The sequence below is a fragment of the Macaca thibetana genome, chromosome 9, assembly GCF_024542745.1.
Source record: "Macaca thibetana thibetana isolate TM-01 chromosome 9, ASM2454274v1, whole genome shotgun sequence".
In the NCBI taxonomy this organism is placed as follows: domain Eukaryota; kingdom Metazoa; phylum Chordata; class Mammalia; order Primates; family Cercopithecidae; genus Macaca; species Macaca thibetana.
Window position 1 is genome coordinate 85,164,911 of NC_065586.1, and position 23,184 is coordinate 85,188,094.

Here is a 23,184-nt window from a genome sequence, read left to right on the forward strand (position 1 = left end):
ATAAAGCAACAAAGTCCTCTACCTTCCCTAGAGGAAGAACGCTGGAGAAAATCTTAGAAAAAGTAGTGAGGGAAGGGAGCGTGGGAAGATTTGCAAGCAAAGCCAAGAGTGCCCTCTTGTGGCAAACAAAAAAATGATTTTTAAAAATCACTAGTTACTTGGTAGCCCTTCATTTCCCAGAGTAAACACATTAACTTAGAGAACAGTTCCAAGTCCCGCCACGGGAGAAAGGGGAGAATCAGACGGCTATTAAATAAAAGAGAAAAAACATACACACAATTCTTTGGGCCTATAAGGCTCACTCAATTTTATTGAAAAGTTTAAGTAAGACTTTAAAAGTTACAAAGTAGTATTCTGCCTGCCTGTATTAGCCAATAACAAGCACTGTATTGTTACTGCAGCCAAAGTAACTGTATCAGAAAAACATTAATTGTCATTTTGTCCACTGGACATTATTGTAAGGAAACGATGCTGCAAGAAAAGCAGACAAATATGGACTTCCCAACATAGAGACGTGAAGCAGGCATATTTAAAATAAGGACACATATAAAACTAAGACACAAAATGAATCCCTGAGCTGAGCTTTCATCTGAAAACATCACGTTCACACTTCATTTGGGTGAAAATGAACTAGGACACTTCTCATGGGCAACCACGGGGCTTTGGTTTCACACAGATGTGATCAGTAATGACAGTAGCTGGCTCCAAGAGTACATTAATCTCAGAAAAAATAGTGGTATAGTCTCCACAGGGATTTGCTTCTCAGATAAGTAGAATTATGGCCTGCCATGAAATTAAGAGTTCATGAACATAGATGGTTGAGTGTATCGGTCTTCAAGCATTTAAAACATAGTTTTTTGGTTTTTTATCAGTGCAATTTGTTTTTGAAGACTCCAGAAAACTATTTCATTTAACCTGAGCAATTAAAACATGTGTCAAATCACAGCTGTCACAGTTAGGTTTCATAAAATTAATTGTAGAATCCTTATTACTGGCACAGCTGTGATATTTCTGGATTTGACTATGCACCTACTGCAGGAAAACATAATAATATGTCATTTAGATCTCTAACTACAAGACCATTAGACTAGAGCACTCTTTAAGGCAAGGACATGAAAACTGCATAATTTTATACCTAGCTCAAGTCAGTGACAGATTTACCAATAACACAATTTTAAAATTCCAACACTTGTATTACTTTGTCCTATGAAGGGCAAAAAGTCAATATAGTATATTTTAAATTTTTAAAATAGAATGGATATAATGACCTTTTCATACATCAATGATATTTAAAAGACTTAAAGAGACAATACTATGGTTGAGACACTGGCTTCCTATTCCAGTCCTAATCAAAGAAAAAATAGCTAGTATGTGTCTAATTGTAACTAGAGAGAACTGGGCATCTTCAAAGTTATCATTTTCTTGGATATAAAAATACAAAAGGCCTGGGAAAGAAAAACGAATGTTTTACAGAAATTAAGCAAAAACATTTTCACATGACATAATCATTGACTTGGTGGTACACAGCTCACATTCAGCTTTCACTGATATTTCCTCATTAGATTAATAATTTTATTATAAAGCCTCCAAGGGGCATCCAGGCCCCAGATGAAGTCAAGATGCTCCCACTCCGGAATGCTCTCATGGAACACCAAGTTGGTGATCTGAGTCAGTAAGATATTGATGTCGTAGACATCCGCAAGCCAGTCATGACCCCCACTCCAGACTGCAGTCGGCACAAGCATGTCCTTCACATTGTATGTGGGAGGGTAACTCTACAATGAAAAGGAACCACAGAAAGCCTCGTTGTTGTTGTTTTAATTTTCAAAATCACAATAAGCACAATCTCCATTAAACATTGTCTAATAAGTTTGACTAAGAATAACAAACTAAATTTTTAAAATCCCTTTGAGTATCTTTTCAAGTTACCATTACCAGCACAAAAAAAGAAATCTAACCCCAAATGAAAGAATGCTAATTATAATCGCCACTAGCTGTGGAGCTGCTACCCTAGGCTGGGCACCAAAATGAATGTTTAATCCCCGGCAAGGAAGGTGTTGTACTCCATAGGTAGTAGACGCAAGGCAACAGAACCAAGTGGCTGGAAAGAGTTTGGAGTCATGCCCTCCTACTTCCTCCCTTTGGGTGTAAGACAAGTCACAGAAATTCTCTAAGCCTCATTGTCCTCATGTTTAAGTCAGAGATAATCATGTTTATGTCACAGAGATGTTCTGGGAATTAAATTTTAAAAACAGAGCAAAGTGTCTCACACTTCCGTGTATTTAGCGTGCTCAAAAATGCTAATTTTATTAGTACAGGGAAGAAGAGGCTTAAGCAATGTAATCTGGCCAAGGCCCCACAGCTACCAGATAACAGACCTAGTACTATCTGACTCTACAGGCTGTGTTCGTGATTACTCTGAATAATGCATAACAGTGATGATTCTTATTTAGAGCTGGGGACAAGACAGAGAGGAGGCCCAGCCCACAATATCAGCTACAAAGCTAGGATTGTTCTGAATGGACTGATGAAAAACAAACACTAGTCAACTCCCCCCAAACATTTCCCACAGCACCCGAGCCTAGCCAGAATCCTGATAGGCCAGGCTGGCTTTCTTGATGAGTTTTCAGGGCCCCCTTTAATGAAAAGACTAAAAACTTTACCTGGTTGTAATGAAAATAATTCTTGGCACTGCTTCCCCAGTCAAAAGCTTGAAACTTTTGGAATTTAACAGCCTAAAAAGAAGATAATTTAGGAAAGAATTATCTGACACCAAAGTTAGAGATAACATCCTAGGTTGCTGGAGCTAGCCACGACCTCGGAAATCAACTTTATACCAATATCCAGATTTACTCTTGATTTCCAAGGCATTATTTTAACTGAAATGGCATGGTTTTGCTCTGCTTGACTGAATGACTCAATTTCTCATTGTATGGTTGTTAAGCAGCTACCACCTGACACAAGAAAGCAGCTATGCACGTATGCTGTCAAATATACTAAATCAACAGTTGCTCCTGCTAGGGGAACTTTAGGCTGACATTTTCTGCTGAAATTTGCATCCTAAGCTTTTTCAAAGAGTTAGTGATTTTACTTGAGAAATATAGGTAGACAGATACATATCTACATACACATATATGTATATATATAGAGAGAGAAACAGATGGATATATATATATAGATAAAATAATTGTAATATACCATTGGCCCTCCATATCCACAGTTTTCCATCTATGGACTCAACCAAGTGATATTTTGCAGATTGAAAATATTTGGAATAAAACAATAAAAAATACAAACTTTAAAACACAGTATAACACCTACTTACATAGCATTTACATTGTATTAAGCATCATAAGTAATCTAGAGATAATTTAAAGCACATGAAAGGATGTGCATAGGCTATATGCAAATACTACACCATTTTATATAAGGGACTTGAGTATCTCTGAATTTTGGTTTGGGGGTGATGTCTGGAGCCAGTCCCCAAAGATACTTGAGGGACAACTGTATATTTTCTACGTACCCATTCTACTTGTCTAGTTATATTACTTAGTCAAATTTTAATGATCGTATTGATTAAACACTTTTTCTTGAGTATTGGTACCAGTATAATCACCAAGTAGTACTGCATGCCAGCACAACTCTAACTAGTTAGGGATACTAGAGACATGAAATTGAAATTGTATTGAAATTTACATTAATTCATATTTAAAACAGTATAATACAAAATATTAGCAAAAAGTCATTTATTTTTAAAATTCAAAATAGTGCAAATCCATATTTCCTCTACATTCTCAAATTAAATGTATGTCAAGAATTAAACTCAAAAATTGGCAAGCCTGATGAATTGGAAATAGTAAGTTTTGCCGGACGCGGTGGCTCACGTCTGTAATCCCAGCACTCTGGGAGGCCGAGACGGGTGGATCACGAGATCAGGAGATCGAGACCATCCTGGCTAACACGGTGAAACCCCGTCTCTACTAAAAATACAAAAAACTAGCCGGGCGTGGTGGCGGCGCCTGTAGTTCCAGCTACTTGGGAGGCTGAGGCAGGAGAATGGCGTGAACCCGGGAGGCGGAGCTTGCAGTGAGCCGAGATCCGGCCACTGCACTCCAGCCTGGGCCACAGAGCGAGACTCCGTCTCAAAAAAACAAAACAAAACAAAACAAAACAAAACAAAAAAAAGGAAATAGTAAGTTTTGGTCACAAGGTGGCGCCTGGTAAAAAGAAATGCCCAGACATTCTTTGTCAAAACTGCTTTTGATTTATGTGAAGTCTGTTCTTATCAACTACATACAATTCTACTGTTTGATGTAATAAAAGACAGAGTGAGATGATACACTACAGGGGATTGTTACAGGACAAATGTTTGGCATCTGTTTTTGCCATTGCAAATGACAGATATTAAATACCTGTGGCATATTTAACAAGCAAAACAAAATTTGTATTCACAGCACCTGTTGGTACATCTGTTCCCCGTCTTTGTCAGTGAAAATATATTGATGCAAACTATTCTGCCACTGAACACAGACAGCAGTTCACCACTTTGTCACATGTCCTTCAGCATGTATATGAAGCACCAGCGAGAGCACAGAATACAAAGCTGAAACTTGCCTATAGCTCAGACTGAAGTTCTAACTTTGACTTTGTGCTCAGAGTCACTTAGGACATCAAGCTATCCACTTGAAAGGGTATTTCAAAAGAAAAGTATTAAGATGATTTACAGTAACAAAAACCTGGAAATAAACTAAAGCCCAATAATAGATATTTGGGTAAATATGTTACATAAATATATACAAGGAGTATGCCACTGTCATAAATATAAATAAAATAGAAACAGAAAATGCCTCATAAATAATCTCATAAACAATACTAAGTGGAAAAAGAAAATGAAACTGAATATACACTAAGGTTATACTTCTGTGATAATCATATCACAGAGTATATGTAGATAATGATCAGGAGGAACCAATAGTGTTAGGATAAATGGTTTTAAAATGAAATTTAAAAAATTATATTTAGGTCTTGAATGGTAACAAAAATGTAAACAGGTTCAACTTTTCTAAAGTACAATATGTATCAGAAGTGTTAAAGCTATGCCTACCCTCTCCCTACTAAGTCTACTACTATGAATGTATCATCCTAAGAAAATACTCTGACTAACATATAAGGACAGATGACTTACGACTGCAAAACAACTATTGCTGTAAAAAAATGATAATAAAATTCAAGCAACAGAAAACTGCCCTTTATGACAAATATTTTAAAAATTTAGTTACTGACCTGGAAAGGCATTTTTAATTGGGACAGAGACTGTCCCCATGCCCATTCTTGCCTTCTTCCTTTCAGTAACAATCCCCAAAGCTTTCCCTAAGCACATGGCTGCCAGGATAGAAACCACATCCTCATCCTCCTGCGAGCAGCCAGTCTATGGCCATAACGCTCACTTCTGAGCTGTCTCCTTCACACACAGTCACTTGCCCTGAGCTCCCTCTCCCCTGCCTTCCCGTGAGTTGGAAGAGACATGGAGGTGACCCAGGTGCAACCGGGCAGAAGAGAACAGCACCCCAAGGATGGCAGAGCTATAGTCTGGAGGGAATTGGGTCCCTGCACGGCCTCATGGAACATAGCCAAACCCCCCACTGTCATCAGTCTGGGCCACCGCTCTCTAAACTTTATTATGAGAAAGAAAGAAACTATTTATCAGGTGTATTTTAGGGTCTCTAATACAACAACTAAGCTTGTATCTAACAAATATAATGACATTTCATTAAATGAATATTTACTTAAAAGCAGATGTAGTATGATCTGATTTTTGTAATGGAAATGATTATATTACAAAATTGTAAGATTATACCAAAATATTAATAGTGGCTATTCCTGGGTGCTAGATGTACAAGTCATTTTTCTTTCACTCACATATTTTCTAAAATTTCATAAAACGTATTACATATATAACAAAATGATAACAAATATCCTTTTTACAGTGTTCTTTAAAAGCCTACCAAAAGTATGCATTTTCCCTTTAAAGAAAAAAAAAAAACAAGAGCCCATCATAATCATCTAAGGTACTTATTCAAACACAGATCCCAGGGTCACAGTCCTAGGAATTCAGAGTCTCCACAGGTCTCAGACAGGCCCAAGAACCTGTATTTTTAGTAGCACCTTAGGTAGTTCAGAACAACACTGGAAAGCTATGTTGGGATGGCCTTCTTCAAACAGGCAAGAGTACCCGGGCTCTGGGCAGGGCCAGGGAGAAAGTGAGCAGTAATATCAAGTCTTGGCTCTGGGGAGCTGTGATACTCATCAGGTTTATAAGGAGAATGGAAAGATGAGTACACTAAATTTAAAAGCCCACTAAAGAACGAGGTATGGAATTTATTAACAAGTTAATACTAATTATTTAAACAAAAACTTCTGAAGGTACTGTAAACAAAATGGCCTTTAAGGTCAACCCCAAACTCATACCACAAGCAGCCCTCTAATGCCACATCTGAATTCTAGCCCCAGCCTGCCCGGCATCCAGGCCTGGTCACTTCCACAGAAGCCTTTTCCTGCGCTGCCTCTAGCTGCAGCCTGCACCAGTGGCAGCCCCTAGTCAACAGCCCAGAGGAGGGAGGGCCAAAGGGAAGATATGACACAACGGCTGCACAAAGCAACCAACCATTTTATTGACAAAAGATGGTACAGTGGGCAGAAGAGCAAAGGACCAGGCTGCCTTCTACAGCAAATCTGGGCTTTGCAAATATTCTGGAGGTATGTTCCATGGTAGCTAGAATCTAAAGTCACCAGGTCACAAATGGGGCACAGAGCAGTGCCCGGCCCTCAGCCTGCAGCCTTTGACCCTGGCTAGCTGCTGGATAAGAGGGCTGAACAAGAGCAGTAGCCTGGATGACAGCCAATCCAACGTCTCTACTGCAAGCCCCATGCTCAGTGGTGGCCCAAGACACAGAAGGGCGAAGCAAACAGGTCTGTAATATAAAATAGGGTTGGTCTAGGACAGCCTTGGTTTCAACATTCCCAAGGGCCTCTGACATCCCAGGTCTGGTGGCCATTTGTCCTTTGCTGAGGCCTGGCGTGTACTGCGCGTGGGCTGCTGGCAGTCACTAAGCTGGTGGGAAAGCTCAGGATCTGCCTCCAGGCAGCTCAGTCACCCTCCATCATCTCTGGGGGTGCAAAAACTGCTGAGGTGACAGACATTGGGCCTTTTAGGAAAATGTCCATTAGGTAAGAGGTTCTAGGCATCCTCAAAAATGTAGGGGATTCTAGTGACAGGGTATATGAAGAAAACAAGTGACTATAAGCATAAATGTGACCAAGGAGAAAAGCAGAGACCTGAACAAGAACCGAAATCCTCAATCTCTGTGAATTTGAGGATTTTTGAAGGTTTGGGGGCATTCCTTAAGTGGTAAGCATGTGCTGTTCAGCATGTCATGAACTATTTGCATTCCAGATGCCCCTTTTTAGGCCACAACAAACTGCCCCTGAGGGACTGACATTTAACTCTCAGCCTTCTAGTTACTATAAAGGGCCAAGAGCCTGATAGGCTCTTCCTAGTTCCTTAGAGATGAGCCCCAGGGAGAGGAGAACTATGGCACTGTCAGAGTTCCTGGGGCAACTGAAGAAGGAGATGAAAGTATCAGGATGTGCCGAAAACCTGGTTGAGCAAAATAATCTACCAGGCAGATTTTTTAAAAATACAGATCCTCAGAAATAAAAAGGAATGAATACTGACATACACAACATAGGTAAATTTCAAAACAAATTCTGAGTGGAAGAAGCTGGACAAAAACAAGTATAAAACTGCATGACTGTTCTCCTACAAGCTCTAGAAAATGCAAACTAAGCTACAGCGACAGGAAGCAGATCAGTGGGATGGAGGGGAGGGATGGGGGAGGTGTCACAAAGGGGCAGGAGGGACCTTTAAGGATGATGATATATTTCCTGTGTCGATTATGGTGATGGTTTCAGAGGTGTACACAAACACTGAAATATATCAAATTGTATACTTTAAATACTGTATGTCACTTATACCTCAATAAAATTTTTTTTTAAAAAATAATAAAACTACTCGGGAGGCTGAGGCAGGAGAAAAAGCATGAACCTAGGAGGTGGAGGTTGCAGTGAGCCGAGATCGCACCACTACACTCCAGCCTGGCGACAGACAAAAAAAAAAATAAAACAAAAAATAAAAGTACAGATTCTCTAGTCCAAATGATTGGGACACAGGAGTCTTTGTTTTATAAGCCTGGAGGGTAGCCAATCTAAGAGTTCCACTATAATCCCAACTCCCAATACTTTTTTAAAGCAATGATTTATTAAAGGGTGTACTTTCTAAAGCAATTTGGTGATTCTGATGCAAGCAGTGACTGCCAGGTGTTTTTTGAAATTACTATTCAAGACACCTACAGTATCTTGGTTTAGGGCTTAAATGGTGAGTTGTTTCATATTGAAAATGAAGTTAGCTGAAAAATAAATGGCACAAAATTATGTCCTGAGGTAGAAAGAAGTCCCTGACATATTGTCAGGTGAAAAAAACAAAAGCAAGCTATAAAACAGTAAGCAGAAGAAAAATCAATCTATTTCTACATCTACTATTTCTATCCATGTCTTTAACAGCATCGTTTTGAAAAGCGGTATAGAATAGAATGCAGAGACATTCAATATCTATGGATATGCATTTCCTCTCTGTCTAGGGTTATACAATGATTCTATTTTTATTTTAAGATAATTTTTTTCTACATGTAGTTTCTAAATTTTCTAGAATGAACATGACTTATTTAAGTGATAAAATAATCAAAACTGTATTTTAAAAGTCAGGGGCCCCCATTCACATCTATCATTGGTTTAGCTCCAGTTTATTCACTGCTGTTCTAAGCATATTGCGATCAGGGGTTAATGTTGCAACAGCAGTTTCTATCTTCGAAACAGCTTTAAAATCACTCTTTATGAAGCAACACACAAATAAAACAAATCTAGGACTCAATGACAAAAAGATGGAGGGGAGGAAACGGGGAGGAAAAGAAAGGCAGGGAGAAGGAAAGGGAGAGAATATATTAACCTGAGATTTGAGGAAGGGAGAGGAGGGAAAAGAAAAATGTCAACCCCAGTAGCTGTTTGTGACCCACGTATAACACAGTGTGCCCCACTACAGATATCAAAAGCAACACAAGCACGATGACAAAAACCCAGGACTCTGCGGAAGAAAACCGGATCAGATGTGTAAGCAGGTTGTCTTTCTATTTGGGAAGGGTTTTCATGCCCAGACCTTTCTGATGTTGATTTTACATGAGCCCCAAATGCACTCCCGGAATGCCTACCTGGCTCCAGTGTAACATGTTTTGCACAGAAGTTCCAGCGGGAGAATGTGTTGTATATACATCCACTCTAGACTGCAAAATAAATACATTGAAATGAAGAATGAAAACAGCATTAAGGTGACATTGATAATAAACATTGTATTTTGCCCTTCAAAGCACTAAAAACTAGAGCCATAATCTCAAGTACATGAGATCAGAGATAGAAAAAAATTATTTGACTAAAAATCTGTCCTATAAAAATACATACAACCACACACGGAGTCCCTAAGAAGGAGGTGCAACAATATGGTAAGCACGGGACTGTGTGGGTTGCGTTTACAAGGCATGTTCATTTTCTTCTTCATGCTTTCATGAATTTCCCAAATTTCATATAACAATCACACCTTGCTTTAATTACCAGACAAAAGGAAAATGGCACTTAAATTCCTTAGGGCCTTTATTCCAGGATTTTAACCCTTTTTTTCAAAATGCCACATGACAAACTAACAAATAAATACATTCAGAAACACGAGCATAGTATTGGCCAAGGATTTACATTCTATAAAATAAAATGGGTTTACATTTTATAAAATGTATTTTTATAAATACACACACACTGCAAGCATACACATATGTGTATATAAATGGCCATTCCAAATTTAAATACTTAGAGTAATTTTTTTCGGGGGGTACATGTGCAGGTTTGTTACAAGGGTAGCTTGCATGATGTTGAGATGCGGGCTTCTATTGATCCCATAACCACAGTACTCAATATTGGCTATAGTACTCAATAGGAAGTTCTTCAGCCCTTGTCACTCTCCCTCCTTCCTCCCTCTCCCTCCTTCCTTTTGGAGTCCCCAGTGTCTACTGTTCCCATCTTTATGTCTACCACTTATAATAATTTCTAAAAGAAACAAATCACTAGAGTAAATATAAATATTACAACTTAATTTGTGACAGATCTCCTCATTCAATAGACTCCATCCAGGTACAACATAAGAAGGTGACCACAGCCAGCCTGAGGATAGCAGCAGGTGGTACCATATTCTAGGCATTGGCCAAAGTTCATGCTTGTGCCTCTCATTTGAAAGACCCTTCAGAGTTCTGATGAGGTCATTCCTGCCTCTCCCACATCATTCAACACAAATAAGCACATTCACAGATGAAAGAAAATCAAGTCTTACTATAAACATGCATACCATATTTAAATTTCTCTCATTAAATCCACACAGAAGAAAAAAGAGATTTCCACAGAGCTCCTTCAGTATGACATGAGTGCAAACGTGGGTACCCAGCCACTTCAAAAATGCACTCTGGGGAAGAAATTCTTTGTCTCCAAATAAGTCCTACAAAATAAAAAGAAACCCAAGAACATCTCAGCATTTCATGCTGGTGCATAGGTCTCCATGATTCACCTCAGAAGCAGAGACAAGTACCCAGTGTCTCCACGAATGGTCTCAGGAAAGAATGGCAGCCAGTGGACATCAAACCAGGATGCTTTTGCAGAAGTTTACCAAAGCAAAATTCACACACTACAGAGGTGTATTGAAATTCTCCAAATGAAGAGATGGAGGGAGAAAAATAAGTTTACAGCAGACTTCTCCAATGGGAAAGGGCCTTAATGATCACCCCTCCCAGGGCCATCCCAAGTAGTTTTCATGTGACTGATGGATCAGTGGTTACTTCTAAGAAACAGTCAAGACTATGATTGATCAGTAATGTCTGCCGGAGGTGTGTCCATCTAAATCAATGCCATTGGCCAGCAGGCCAAATCCAGCCCACCACTTGTTTCTTGTTTTATTTTGTTTTTAAAAATTTTTTTATTGGCCGGGCATGGTGACTCATGCCTGTAATCCCAGCACTTTGGGAGGCCAAGGCAGGAGGACTGCCTTGAGTTTCCATCTTTCCTATTAAACTCTTCTAAATGGTCCATGAGAGATGTTATACCTGATTTCATGTATATATTTCTATACAGGATTTCATATGTGTGTGTGTAAACATATATTTCATAAAAGACATATACTGCATGCATAATAGACCATCTGCTCTTACCTAGCTTAAAACTCTTTTTCATGAAATCTATTTCCTCCTTGAACAGAGGTTCGGGTGCCACAGCTTTAGGGCAGAGCCCCGAGGAAGCTACTGGCTGTGTTTAGGAGCCATATTATAAAATACAATAATGATAGCGTTGTTAGGTCACCCTCAGTGTAGCTAGGGATGGGCTTTTGGGAACATTTCCTACCTGCCATCTCCTACATCCTCTGTGCACAGGCTCCCCTCATGGGATAAAGGGCAACACCACCAATGCTTAAATTATTTTCTCCCAGACTCTCCTTGCACTCCCTGTGAGGTGGGCAGAGCTGTACTGACACATGCCAACCATGAGTACACGTGGCACCAGTGTGCAGGAAACGACAGGCCTCCGCAGCCCCCGGGTCTGGAAGGAGGGGTAAACGGAAGAAGAAAAGCCCACTGCTCCACTGATATCAAAATGCAGGGCAAGAAGGTAGATTCTCCCTCCACTTTCCAGTTCTTCAGATCTCGGAGGAAATATGTGGGGAGAGGAGAGGGATGGGAGGGGTCCAAGTACCTTAATGAGAAGATCTGGTAATCGCCCTAATTTGGCCATAGGGCTAGTACAGAAGTCGACTGAAACCACAGGAGCCAGGGCAAAAAACATTTTAATCCTCTTGGCCAGCTCAGGGATCTGTGAAAATGCTATAAAACCTGTGAGAACAAAGGGAAGAAAACAGGAATTCCATCTTCTGGGATTTCCTTCTCAGGAAACACAAAGGCCCACCCTCTCGTGGCGGCCTGAGACCCACGCAAGCACCACCACTAGCAGGAGGCAAAACACTTGACATGGCGCCCTCTGAACTTCCGTGTGCCCTAACACTGAATTTGGTTAAACTAGTCAATCAAGCATTTGTTAATGCTTGTTCCAAATCTCAACCTAGATAAGCACTGTAAGAAATCCAGGCTGGGGGAACCAGAAAATCTTCCCAGTTCCTTTTACAATGTAAATAACAGGCTGTATTTCCAAGAGCCTCACCCCATCACCTTTATGCCCCCCATGCCCCTCCTCCAACGAACAATTAACAGACACCACGTTCAAATAAACCACCAATGATTTCAAAGGAACTCACACATTTGGAATCCCCTAGCTTTAAAATATATTTTAACCCTTGCTGTGGTTTGACTGTGTCCCCAACCAAATCTCATCTCTAATTGTAGTTCCCATAATGCCCATGTGTTGTGGGAGGGACCTGGTGGGAGATAATTGAACCATGGAGGCGATTTCCCCAGTACTGTTCTTGTGGTAGTAAGTCTCAAGAGATTTGATGGGTTTTTTTTGGGTTTTTTTGTTTTTTGTTTTCAGACGGAATCTGGCTCTGTCGCCCAGGCTGGAGTGCAGTGGCACGATCTCGGCTCACTGCAAGCTCTGCCTCCTGGGTTCATGCCATTCTCCTGCCTCAGCCTCCCAAGAAGCTGAGACTACAGGCGCCCGCCACCACACCTGGTTAATTTTTTGTATTTTTAGTAGAGACGGGGTTTCACTGTGTTAGCCAGGATGGTCTCGATCTCCAGACCTCATGATCCGCCCACCTCAGCCTCCCAAAGTGCTAGGATTACAGGTGTGAGCCACCGCGCCCAGGGGAGATTTGATGGTTTTATAAGGGGAAACCCCTTTTCGCTTGGCTCTCACTCTCTTGTCTGCCCTTGCTCTTCTGCCATGATTGTAAGGCTTCCCTAGCTCACAATCCATTAAACTGTGAGTCCATTAAACCTCCTTTTCTTTATATATTAAGCAGTCTCTGGTATGTCTTTATTAGCAGCATGAAAACGAATTAATACAACCCTCTCTGACGTCTTGCCACCTGGTCCCAGAATGTCACTTCAGGAAGCAGTGGGGCAAAGGGCTCAAGCAGGCAAGTCATGAAAGAAGAACTATAAATAAAGAAAAATGCCTAACTCCATCTTTTTCTGGCAATATAACCACATGTTTTGAGACCCTTAAAAACATTCATATCTTTCATATAGTAAGGCTCCTTCTAGGAATATGTTCTAAGGAACGCATGTGACGGGAACACTAAGGTGTTAGTCATAGTAAACATTAAAAGGGAGATTAAATAAATTATAGGACAGGTTCCTAGCCCCTAATTACAAAGACTCTTGCTTGCTAGAATTATGGGCAATTTTTATTTTCTTTAATTTTGCTAAATCTTCAGTTCTGCTTTTCTACAGTGAATATGCATTACTTATATAATCAGCATAAATTAAAATCATACAACTTTTCAAAATCTTTTGTAAACCAAATGTACCTGTAGTTAGTTATATTCCACTTAACTTCAGGAGGCTGTATATTTTCTTGTTTTCTTTATATAAGCCTCTGAATTTAGAAACTACTTGTTTTCTACCCTCTCCCATCCCTATCTTGCTTTATCTAGGAAAACATATAATATATTGTGGCTTACATTAATTTCTTCAATTTCAAGAGAACCATATACCATGAATTTTCACAGAAGACTAAATGTTACCAAAATTCCTTATCTTATTCATTATTTCTGCTTGGCATTTAAAAACAAATGGAATTTGAACTAACATCTTTTTATATATCACTTTTAAGAAAAGTACAAACTCTGTAATGAAGAATTTATACCAACTTCTAGTTTTATTTACATACATACCTATTGTGGTGCCTTGAGAATGACCCACATAATACACTTGTTCTTGGCCAGTTTTATTCAGAATGAAGTTAATGGAAGCTGGTAGGTCATATTTTGCCATCTCATCGTAACTGTAATCCAAGAAAGGAACTCTTTCATTGAAATAGTACATAAAATAGAAGAGCACACCCATACTGAGTATGCAGTTTGATGAGTTATCACAAACTAAACACAGCTGGGAAAACCAGCAGTGAGTCCAGGAAACAACACCAGCAGGACTGCAGAAGCCCCCTTGGGCTCTCTTCCAGTTGTGTCTACCAAAGGTAACTATTGTCCTCATTTTTCACACCAGAAATTAGTTTCACCTGTTTTTAAATATTTCTGTAAGTAGAATTATACAGCGTGTATTCTTCTGTATCTGGCTTCATCCATTTTTTGCTGCATATAATTGTAAGTTGTTCATTCTTATTCTACTATAAAAATATACAACATTTTATCCATTCACTGCCGACATGCATTTGGGTAGTTTCCTGTTTTTCACTGTTACAAATAGCGTGACCATAAACCTATTCTTGTATATGCCTTTTGGTAAAAACTCTCATTCTTGTGTTTCACGTCCTCAGGGGTGCCTCTGGTTTTAAAAATGGGAAGCCAGCCTGGAGGCTGCTATAGTGCTGCTGACTTTCTCTGATACCTGGTACCAGAACATAGACCAAAACCCAAGTGTGCATATAGGTATACGCGTGCGCATGTTGCCATGGCAGGAGAAGAGCCAACCCCTAGCAAGTTCATACAATGTGCCAGGTTCTGTGGAGGCTCCTTCTCTGCATCCTCTCCTTTAAGCCCCCAGTGACCTTATGAGGTAGGTGTTTCTTATGCTCCATTTTACAAATGAGGAAACCAAGACCCAGGAGACTTATGTAAGATGTCCAATGTCATATAGCAATTAACTGGTAGAGCCAGAAGTAAGAGGGAGGAAAGGAGAATTTCTGGAAAGAAGAAAAGTGAACATCTGGATTACATATTTATGGAGAAAGCAGGAAAGTTATGGAGCAACATTTACCCAGCAGCACCCACACCACCAGAAATGCCAAAATAACTTAAGAATTCCTAACTAAATGTAAATCTTCATGTAATCATTTGCTTAAAATTTACCTAACTGCTAGTCATTAAATTCCTAGCAACGTTTAAAACCTTTCAAAAGACACCAACTTTCCCTCTCCTACAACTTCAGAGGTACCCACCTATCTGCCTCTTCTGCTGGAATCCTGTTGCCTGCTTTAAGAGTACTAAGGAAATACATCCATGCCATTATCAATTCAAACATACCTGAAAGCCCAGAATTCATCCTGAGAAACTGAGAGTGTCTTATGTTTCCGAGACCAGGTATTTCCTCTGCTGTTGCCCATCCACACGTCAAAACCAGCATCAGCAAGAATGAAGCCCAGGCTGCTGTTGGCAAGGTTTGTGACCCAGTTACTAGAATCCGCCAGCAAACCATGTTGCAGGAAGACAACCGGTTTGGGACCTGAAAAACATTCATCGTTTAGGAGACAGTAGCACCAAGCTTCAAAACAAATATGACATCTTGCTAAATAGAACATTCGTAAAAGATCCATAAGCAAATAATGAACTAGAAATAAATTGAAAGACTGAGGTGTTGATGTACTCCCATATAACATTAGTAAAGAATTTTTTTAAAACAGCACTGGCAAGGTAGCAGTGAAACTGGACCATTTTTTGCATGTCCACTAATAAGACACACTTATATAAGCAGCAAAAACAAAAATCAATATAATATATTTTTAAGAACTTGTAAAATGTTTTTACAATTTGCTTTCATAATTGCATTTCTCACAATAATTCCTAACAAAATAAACCAAAAGAAAGAAAAAGATCACACATAATGAGACACCACTATACATGTATCAGAATGAGCAACATCCAAAAACACTGAAAACACCAACTGCTGAACAGGATGGGGAGGAATAGGAAGTCTCATTCATTGTTGGTGGAAACGCAAACTGGTAGCACCACATTGGAAAAGTTTGGCAGTTTCTTACAAAACTAAACATACTCTTACCATATAATCCAGTAATCACGTTCCCTGGTATTTTACCCAAAGGAGTTGAAAACTTACATCTACACAAAAACCTGCATACAGATGTCTATAGTAGCTTTACTCATAATTGCCAAAATTTCGAAGCAACCAAGATGTGCTGCAGTAAATGAATGGGTAACTAAACTGTGCTACATCCAGACAATGGAGTGTTACTCAGCCCTAAAAGGAATTGAGCTATCAAGTCATGAAAAGACGTAGAGAAACCTTAAATACATATTACTAAGATCTGTAAAGGCTGCATTCTATATGACATGCTGGAAAAGACAAAACTATAGAGACAGTAAAAAAGATCCTGGTTGCCAGGGGTTAGGAGGGAGGAAGGCATTCATAGACACAGCAAAGAGGATTTTTTAGGTCAGTGAGACTACTCTGTATGATACTATAGTGGTAGATACATGCCATCATACATTTGTCCAAAACTATAGAATATACAACATCAAGAGTGAACTGTAATGGCCGGGTGTGGTGGCTCACGCCTGTAATCCCAGCACTTTGGGAGGCTGAGGCGGGTGGATCACTTGAGGTCAGTAGTTTGAGACTAGCCTGGCCAACATGGCAAAATCCTGTCTCTACTAAACATACAAAAAAGATAGCTGGGTGTGGTGGTGCATGCCTGTAATCCCAGCTATTCAGGATGCTGAGGCAGGAGAATTGCTTGAACCTGGGACGCAGAGGTTGCAGTGAGCCAAGATTGCACCGCTGTACTCCAGCCTAGGGGACAGAGCGATACTGAGTCTCAAAAAAAAAAAAAAAAAAGTGAACCCTAATATAAACTATGGAATTTGTGTGAATGTAGGTTCATCAGCTGTAACAATTACAATTCCACTCTGCAGGGGATGTTCATAACAGGGGAGTGTGGGGACCAGAGGGTATATGGGAAATCTCTGTACCTTCCACTCAATTTTGCTGTGAACTTAAAACTGCTTTAAAAAATAAAATGTAATAAAAATTTTTAAAGCTGAATAAAAGTTAAATAGATAAAAAGGCTCACACACACAAATTCATAAATATATGTGTCTGTGTCTGCCTGTAAGAATTTATTTTCTACTCACCTGTACCTGAGACAGTGATACAGCAGAAAAAAAACAAAGATGTAGGAGCCAAAGAAACCTGACCTCAAGCTGCTTACCTATTGCTGAGACCATTCAGTTATTCAAAACAAGCCTTGCCGGGCGCAGTGGCTCAAGCCTGTAATCCCAGCACTTTGGGAGGCCGAGACGGGCGGATCACGAGGTCAGGAGATCGAGACCATCCTGGCTAACACGGTGAAACCCCGTCTCTACTAAAAGTACAAAAAACTAGCCGGGTGCAGTGGTGGGCGCCTGTAGTCCCAGCTACTTGGGAGGCTGAGGCAGGAGAATGGCGTGAACCCGGGAGGCGGAGCTTGCAGTGAGCTGAGATCCGGCCACTGCACTCCAGCCTGGGCGACAAAGCGAGACTCTGTCTTTAAAAAAAAAAAAAAACAAAAAAAAAACAAGCCTTTACTGAGTACCAACTATGTGCCAGGCATTCTTCTCAGCACTGAGAACACAGCAGAGAACAAAAACAAGAGGAAAAACAAATACCCCCGTGGAGCTGACATTATACTGACCATGAGTTTTATTCACTCATTTGATTGATTGATTGATTGATTGATTGATTGAGATAGGGTCTTGCTCTGTGGCCCAGGATGGAGTGCAGTGGCATGATCTCCCGTCACAGCAACCTCCACCTCTTGGGCTCAAGGGATCCTTCCATCTCAACCTCCTGAGTAGCTGGGATTTCGGGCATGCACCACCACACCCAGCTAATTTTTGTGTTTTTGTAGAGACAGTGTTTCACCATGTTCCCAGGCTGTTCTCGAACTCCTGACTCAAGCAATCCACCCACCTCAGCTTCCCAAAGTGCTGGGATTACATCCAGGTGTGAGCCACCACGCCCAGTCTGACCATGAGTTTTAGACAGCTCAGACAAACCTAGGCTCAACTCTGTCCTCTCCAAGTTCTGATGTGACACCTTGGGGAAACTTCTCCTAAAATTAGTATCACTTCCTGAAGAGGAGAAATGATAATACACATTTTATAGGACATAGTGAGATATGAGATATTATATGAAAAGTAGGTAGCAAAGTGTCTGACACACAGTAAGAGTTGACTATACATCAACTCATAGAATTAAGTTGCTTAACCAGCCTGCGTCTCAGTTCCAAAAATAATTATTAAGAGGAATAAGTGAGGTAAGTACCCAGCATAGTGACTGACACATGGGTCACAGTAAACAAATGAGAGCTTCCTTTGCCCTCTGCTCATTCTTTACAATAGTGAAAAACTGGAAATAAGCTAATTGTCAAGTGGTCAAATAATTCATTGAAATCCACTTGGTACAATAATTATCTATCGACCATGACAAGGACAGTGACAGCATAGAAAAGCTTATAACATACCTTGCAAAAGGAAAAAAAAAGCAAAATACAAAATTATAGACTACTCTGAATTATAGCTATGCAAAAATAATGTACACCAAAGAGGAGTGAAAAATACCAAGGAAAAATGAGAAGAATGATTTGTCCGGATGATAAGACTATAAGTGAATTGACAAATGTTCACTTCTGCTAATGTCCTAATATAGATTTGGTAACTAGCAAATTGTTTTTAAATGACAGTTCTGCTGCAAGGCAGCTTCTGTGGACCACTCTGGAAGGCACTGCTCACATACCTGAAAATATACATGGTACTCCCTGGAGTTGTACAACCTAGGGATGCTGTACCCTCATGTTGTTAAAATAGCAGGACCCCAGGCCAAGAGTATAAAATGATTCCCATAACTTTTTTTTTTTTTTAAAAGAGACAAGGTCTTGTCTTATCACCTAGACGGGAGTGCAGTGGCATGACTGCTCACTGCAGCCTCAAACTCCTGGACTCACGTGATCCTCCCACCTCAGGTCCCTGAAGAACTGGGATTACAGGCATGTACCACAACATCCAGCCAATTTTTTAAAAAAATTTTCATAGAGGTGAGGTCTTACTATGTTGCCCAGGCTGGTCTCAAACTCCTGGCCTCAAGTGATTCTCTTGCCTTGGCCTCTCAAAGTGCGGGGATTACAGAAGTGAGCCATCATGTCTGGCTGCTGTGATTTTCTAATGACAAAATAGAAATGCCAGGGCCATGTAGATGAACTTCTACCCATGGGGAGAAAATAGAAAGCAAATAGGACAATATTAGGGCTGCTTTATGTGCTCATTTTTGCCTTCAAAGGTTCATTTTAATGTGATAGTAACAAGACTAAATTTACTATGAAAAGTGTATGTGGAAGGCACTGTGGTAGATACAGCATCTTATGCGCAGGCTTCTTGGCTTCAATGAAGAAGATGATAATCCAGCTGGGAAAATATGTAAAATGATCATTAAAAATTCAAAATTATAAACATCAGTGTGACAATAATAATTACCAAAATTAATTCATCACTAAATTATAGTTGAAAAATGTGTAACTGCAGGCAGCAGCAGCATCTCATGGTAACTGTACAATGCAGTGAGAATGGTGACCGGGAGCTGTACGATGCAGTGGCTCTGCCCTACTGATGGCGCCCAACACTTTCTAGAAAGAGGGGCTTTCCTGCTCATGCCACAGCTCCTTAGGTATGTTGAGACACTTTTCACCCACCAAGAGTGATCGGGGACTAGGCCATGAGGAAGGCGACTTGACTTTCAAAGGCCAGGAACGGGATGCTCCCACAGGTCAGGTCATTTCCAACAAAAACAACTGCAATCGTCTTCCCTCAGGATGGAGAGTCAGAGTGAGGCAAGAGGAAGGCTCGGTAGGTGGCCTAATTCCTTGGCACTTGTTCCAGTCTGTGCCTCTGTAGTTAACATGGAAAACCCGGGGCTGCCTAGTCCACTCCTCAGGGGAGAGTGTCCAGAGAAAGGCAGGAATGGTTTGAAACCAGAGAGGGCCCTGGGGCAAGGATAATTGCGAGAGGAGGAGGAGGGTGATGTGTGGCAGCCAGGCCAGGACAGAGGCTGGGAGGGGAGATGTTGGCCAGTGCATGGGACCAGGACTCAGCTCCCCACCTTCTCTCGATGGGAATGTTCAAAATTTCCCTGAAGTCCCTGTACTTCCCTCTCTAACCTCCAGGAGCTTTGAATGGGGAAATGTGGAAGTTGACAAGTTGAAGACATATCAGGAAAGTCTTTAAACATCCCCAATAAATAACTCCTGGATTCCCAAGGGCAATGAGGAGCTACTGCAGTTTTCCTGGGAGGTGAGTGTGAAGCAAGGAATGGCATGTGGACAGCTGGAGCACACGCTACCCAGGAGACCATGCCTAGGGCGGCTGAGCAGCTTCTAAGAACATCTGTAAATACCCTTGTTCCACCAGACCTAATTCACACCTGCACAACACTTTTCTCAGGGAATTACTTTATCCTTTGAAGGAGAGCCTTCTAAAGAACAAGTCAAAGCCACTATTTTTCTAATTGTCCTTTTTTGTTTGTTTGGGTTTGTCCATCCCCTACTTCAAGCTGAATACAAAAGCTCAATTAACAACAGACACAAAAGAGGCACCAGATGGGAAGGAAACAGTGAATCTATTCTTTACAAGCTAAATGTTTTCAAATCTGGAGAATCAGGGCCAAGCACTGCAAAGGGTACTGCAGACCACACTGTTTCCTCATGGGAAATGCTGGCAGATGAGGAAAGCGACTGATGAAGAAAGGTAAATGTCTGACAAATGGCATGGCTTTAGAGCAATGGAGGCCACTCAGCTGTGTCCTCCACATTCAGGTGAAAAGTTTTTAATGGAAATCTGCTGTATCTTAAGCAGTACACTAGAAGGTAAAATATCAAGAGGTGATCTGAAAACACACATTACGTTTTGTGTAAACCTTTAGTGGTGCCTACTGAGTAGCAGCCACTGCTATTAGGTTGTTGCAAAAGTCATTGTGGTTTTTGCCCCTAAAAAGCAATGGCAGTCCCGGGCGTGGTGACTCGCCTGTAATCCCAGCACTTTGGGAGGCCAAGGCGGGCGGATCACCTGAGGTTAAGAGTTTGAGGCCTGCCTAGCCAACATGGCAAAACCCTAGTGGTGGGTGCCTGTAATCCCAGCTACTCAGGAGGCTGAGGCAGGAGAATTTTTGGAACCCAAGAGGTGGAGGTTGTGGTCAGCCAAGATCGCACCACTGGACTCTAGCCTAGGTGACAGAGAGGGATTCCATTAGCCCCCACCCCCAAGACATAAAAAAGTAAGGCAAAAACCACAATTACTTTTGCCCCAACCTAATAGATGCTAGGAATGCAAAGATGGGTAACCCCGCTCCCTCCCACAGGGAGTTGCATCCTCTAGGGAGACAGACACACAATGACTGTCTAGCCCAGGAAGAAGAAGGCTAGAACACCACTCAGGAAGGCCCAGAAGGAGAAAGTTACTTGGCCAGAGGGACAAATATTTGACCTGGATTCTAAGTAAGAGACAGATGTTTCCACAAAGGGTTCTATAGAAAACATAGGAGCCAGATGAACAGAATGCTGACATCCCACCCAGGCCTTGGCCAGGTGGGACCAGTGTGCACACGAAAGGCTCCCTGCCTGATTCTGATGCGCAGCCAGGCTGGGGAACAACTAGGAAAAGTTGTTGTCTGAAAAAAGTGCCTTGTCTGACCTGGGAACACAGGGAACAGGAAGGACTTCATGGGATGCACCTCCTTCCAGGCTGGGCCAGTTTCCTTTCATCCGAGAACAAAAAAGTCTCTTCTGAGGAGGGAGATGCAGAGGACATAACTTACTGAGCTTCCAGAGACGGCAGTTCCATTAGGCATCATGGATCCTCAACAAAGAAAATAGTATCAAATCCTAGCATGGAAAACCTTTAAAAATGGCTGCTAAACTGCTTGCCCCTTCCCTCTGGCACTGGGTGAATACAAAAGGGAATGATATTGACTGGACGCTGGAAGCAGGCCCAGCCAACTGTCTACCAGCTTCTCTCACCTGCTCCCAGCAGGGGGAAGAAAGGAAGGTACAACGTGGTTCTTTCCCATCCCACCACCAAACAAGGATTTAAGGATTTACTGGCAAAGGATGTTTCTCTCTGGGAAGGTAAAACCTATTGCCGCTCACATCTTCCAGGGAACTATTTCAGATTTCACTTCACCTTGCTGAGAATAGCTGATTGAAATGATAGCTAGCGCCGATTGCACGCTTATATGCTGTAGGTACTGTACTGAAAATCCTTTGAAGTTGGCACTACTGCCATTGAACAGAACAGGGAATTGTGGCAGAGAAGTCAAGTAACTTGCCTAAGGCTGAACGAGAGCTAGGAAGCGGGGGAGTTGGAGTCTAACAAGGTGTGTCTGACACCACAGGCCATGCTTTTCACCGCTTTGCTAGGGACAGAAGGTTAACAAGAGAGAAGTCTCTAGAACACACTGAGGGTTTCTGGCTGAAGGCAGGAAGCTCTTTTTGAGAGGTTATGGACAAAGTGCTTAAAGAAAGTAATCTCTAGTAGATGGAGGGGATAGGGAACGAAAGGAGAGGCACCCACTCAGCCTCGCCTGCTCAGGCAGCTGCTCCAAGGCCCAACCTGCTCAATGCACTCAGGCACCCTGAAGCCCTGTTTGTCTGAGTGACAAACCAGCATGACAGATCAAGGGCTGCCTTCCCCAACTGTGCCCTATGGGTGGCTCTAGGAGGGCTGGGGATTAAGGGAAAAGACTAAAGGACCATTTCTCAGCCTGGAGATGGCAAGTGAGTTCATCATGGCCCTATAGGACAAAACTGACAAAGAAGCAGCCCAGTGCCAGTCCACCATGACGCTGCCTTCCCAGTGTGGGTGGAAGCCAGGAGGGGATTACTCAGGCTCCGAAACTGAATGTGCTGAGCCCACAGTTCCGCAGGAGGAAGATGACCGGGTGGGTGGGGAAGTTCCTCCTGCCTCCCAAGGCACTGGCCTTCTCTGCCAGGATGCTGAGTCCGGACAGGACCCTGTCACACTCCAAAACACATGTGAGAAACCAGCTGAGGTCCAGGGCAGAACCAAAACAGAGAACAAAGGAGGAGGTCAGACACAGGGGCATTAGCATGAAGCAGACCTCAGTTCTTACTGCTACAAAATTTCGTACGATT

The 23,184-nt window shown here is 41.5% G+C and overlaps 1 protein-coding gene across 2 annotated transcripts in view; it reads right to left on the reverse strand.

Annotated features, from left to right (window-relative positions):
- Positions 1-282: 282 nt before the first annotated feature.
- Positions 283-23,184, reverse strand: part of LIPA (lipase A, lysosomal acid type) — a 39,804-nt gene continuing 16,902 nt past the window's right edge. For both annotated transcript variants that reach the window (XM_050805730.1, XM_050805729.1), the window contains exons 4-10: positions 15,296-15,494; positions 13,988-14,097; positions 11,890-12,026; positions 10,499-10,645; positions 9,321-9,392; positions 2,664-2,735; positions 283-1,775 (exon numbers count right to left, since the gene is read on the reverse strand). In XM_050805730.1, coding sequence (XP_050661687.1) covers positions 1,542-1,775; positions 2,664-2,735; positions 9,321-9,392; positions 10,499-10,645; positions 11,890-12,026; positions 13,988-14,097; positions 15,296-15,494 — 971 coding nt within the window. In that variant the 3' untranslated portion in view covers positions 283-1,541. The remainder of the gene's footprint in view (positions 1,776-2,663; positions 2,736-9,320; positions 9,393-10,498; positions 10,646-11,889; positions 12,027-13,987; positions 14,098-15,295; positions 15,495-23,184) is intronic.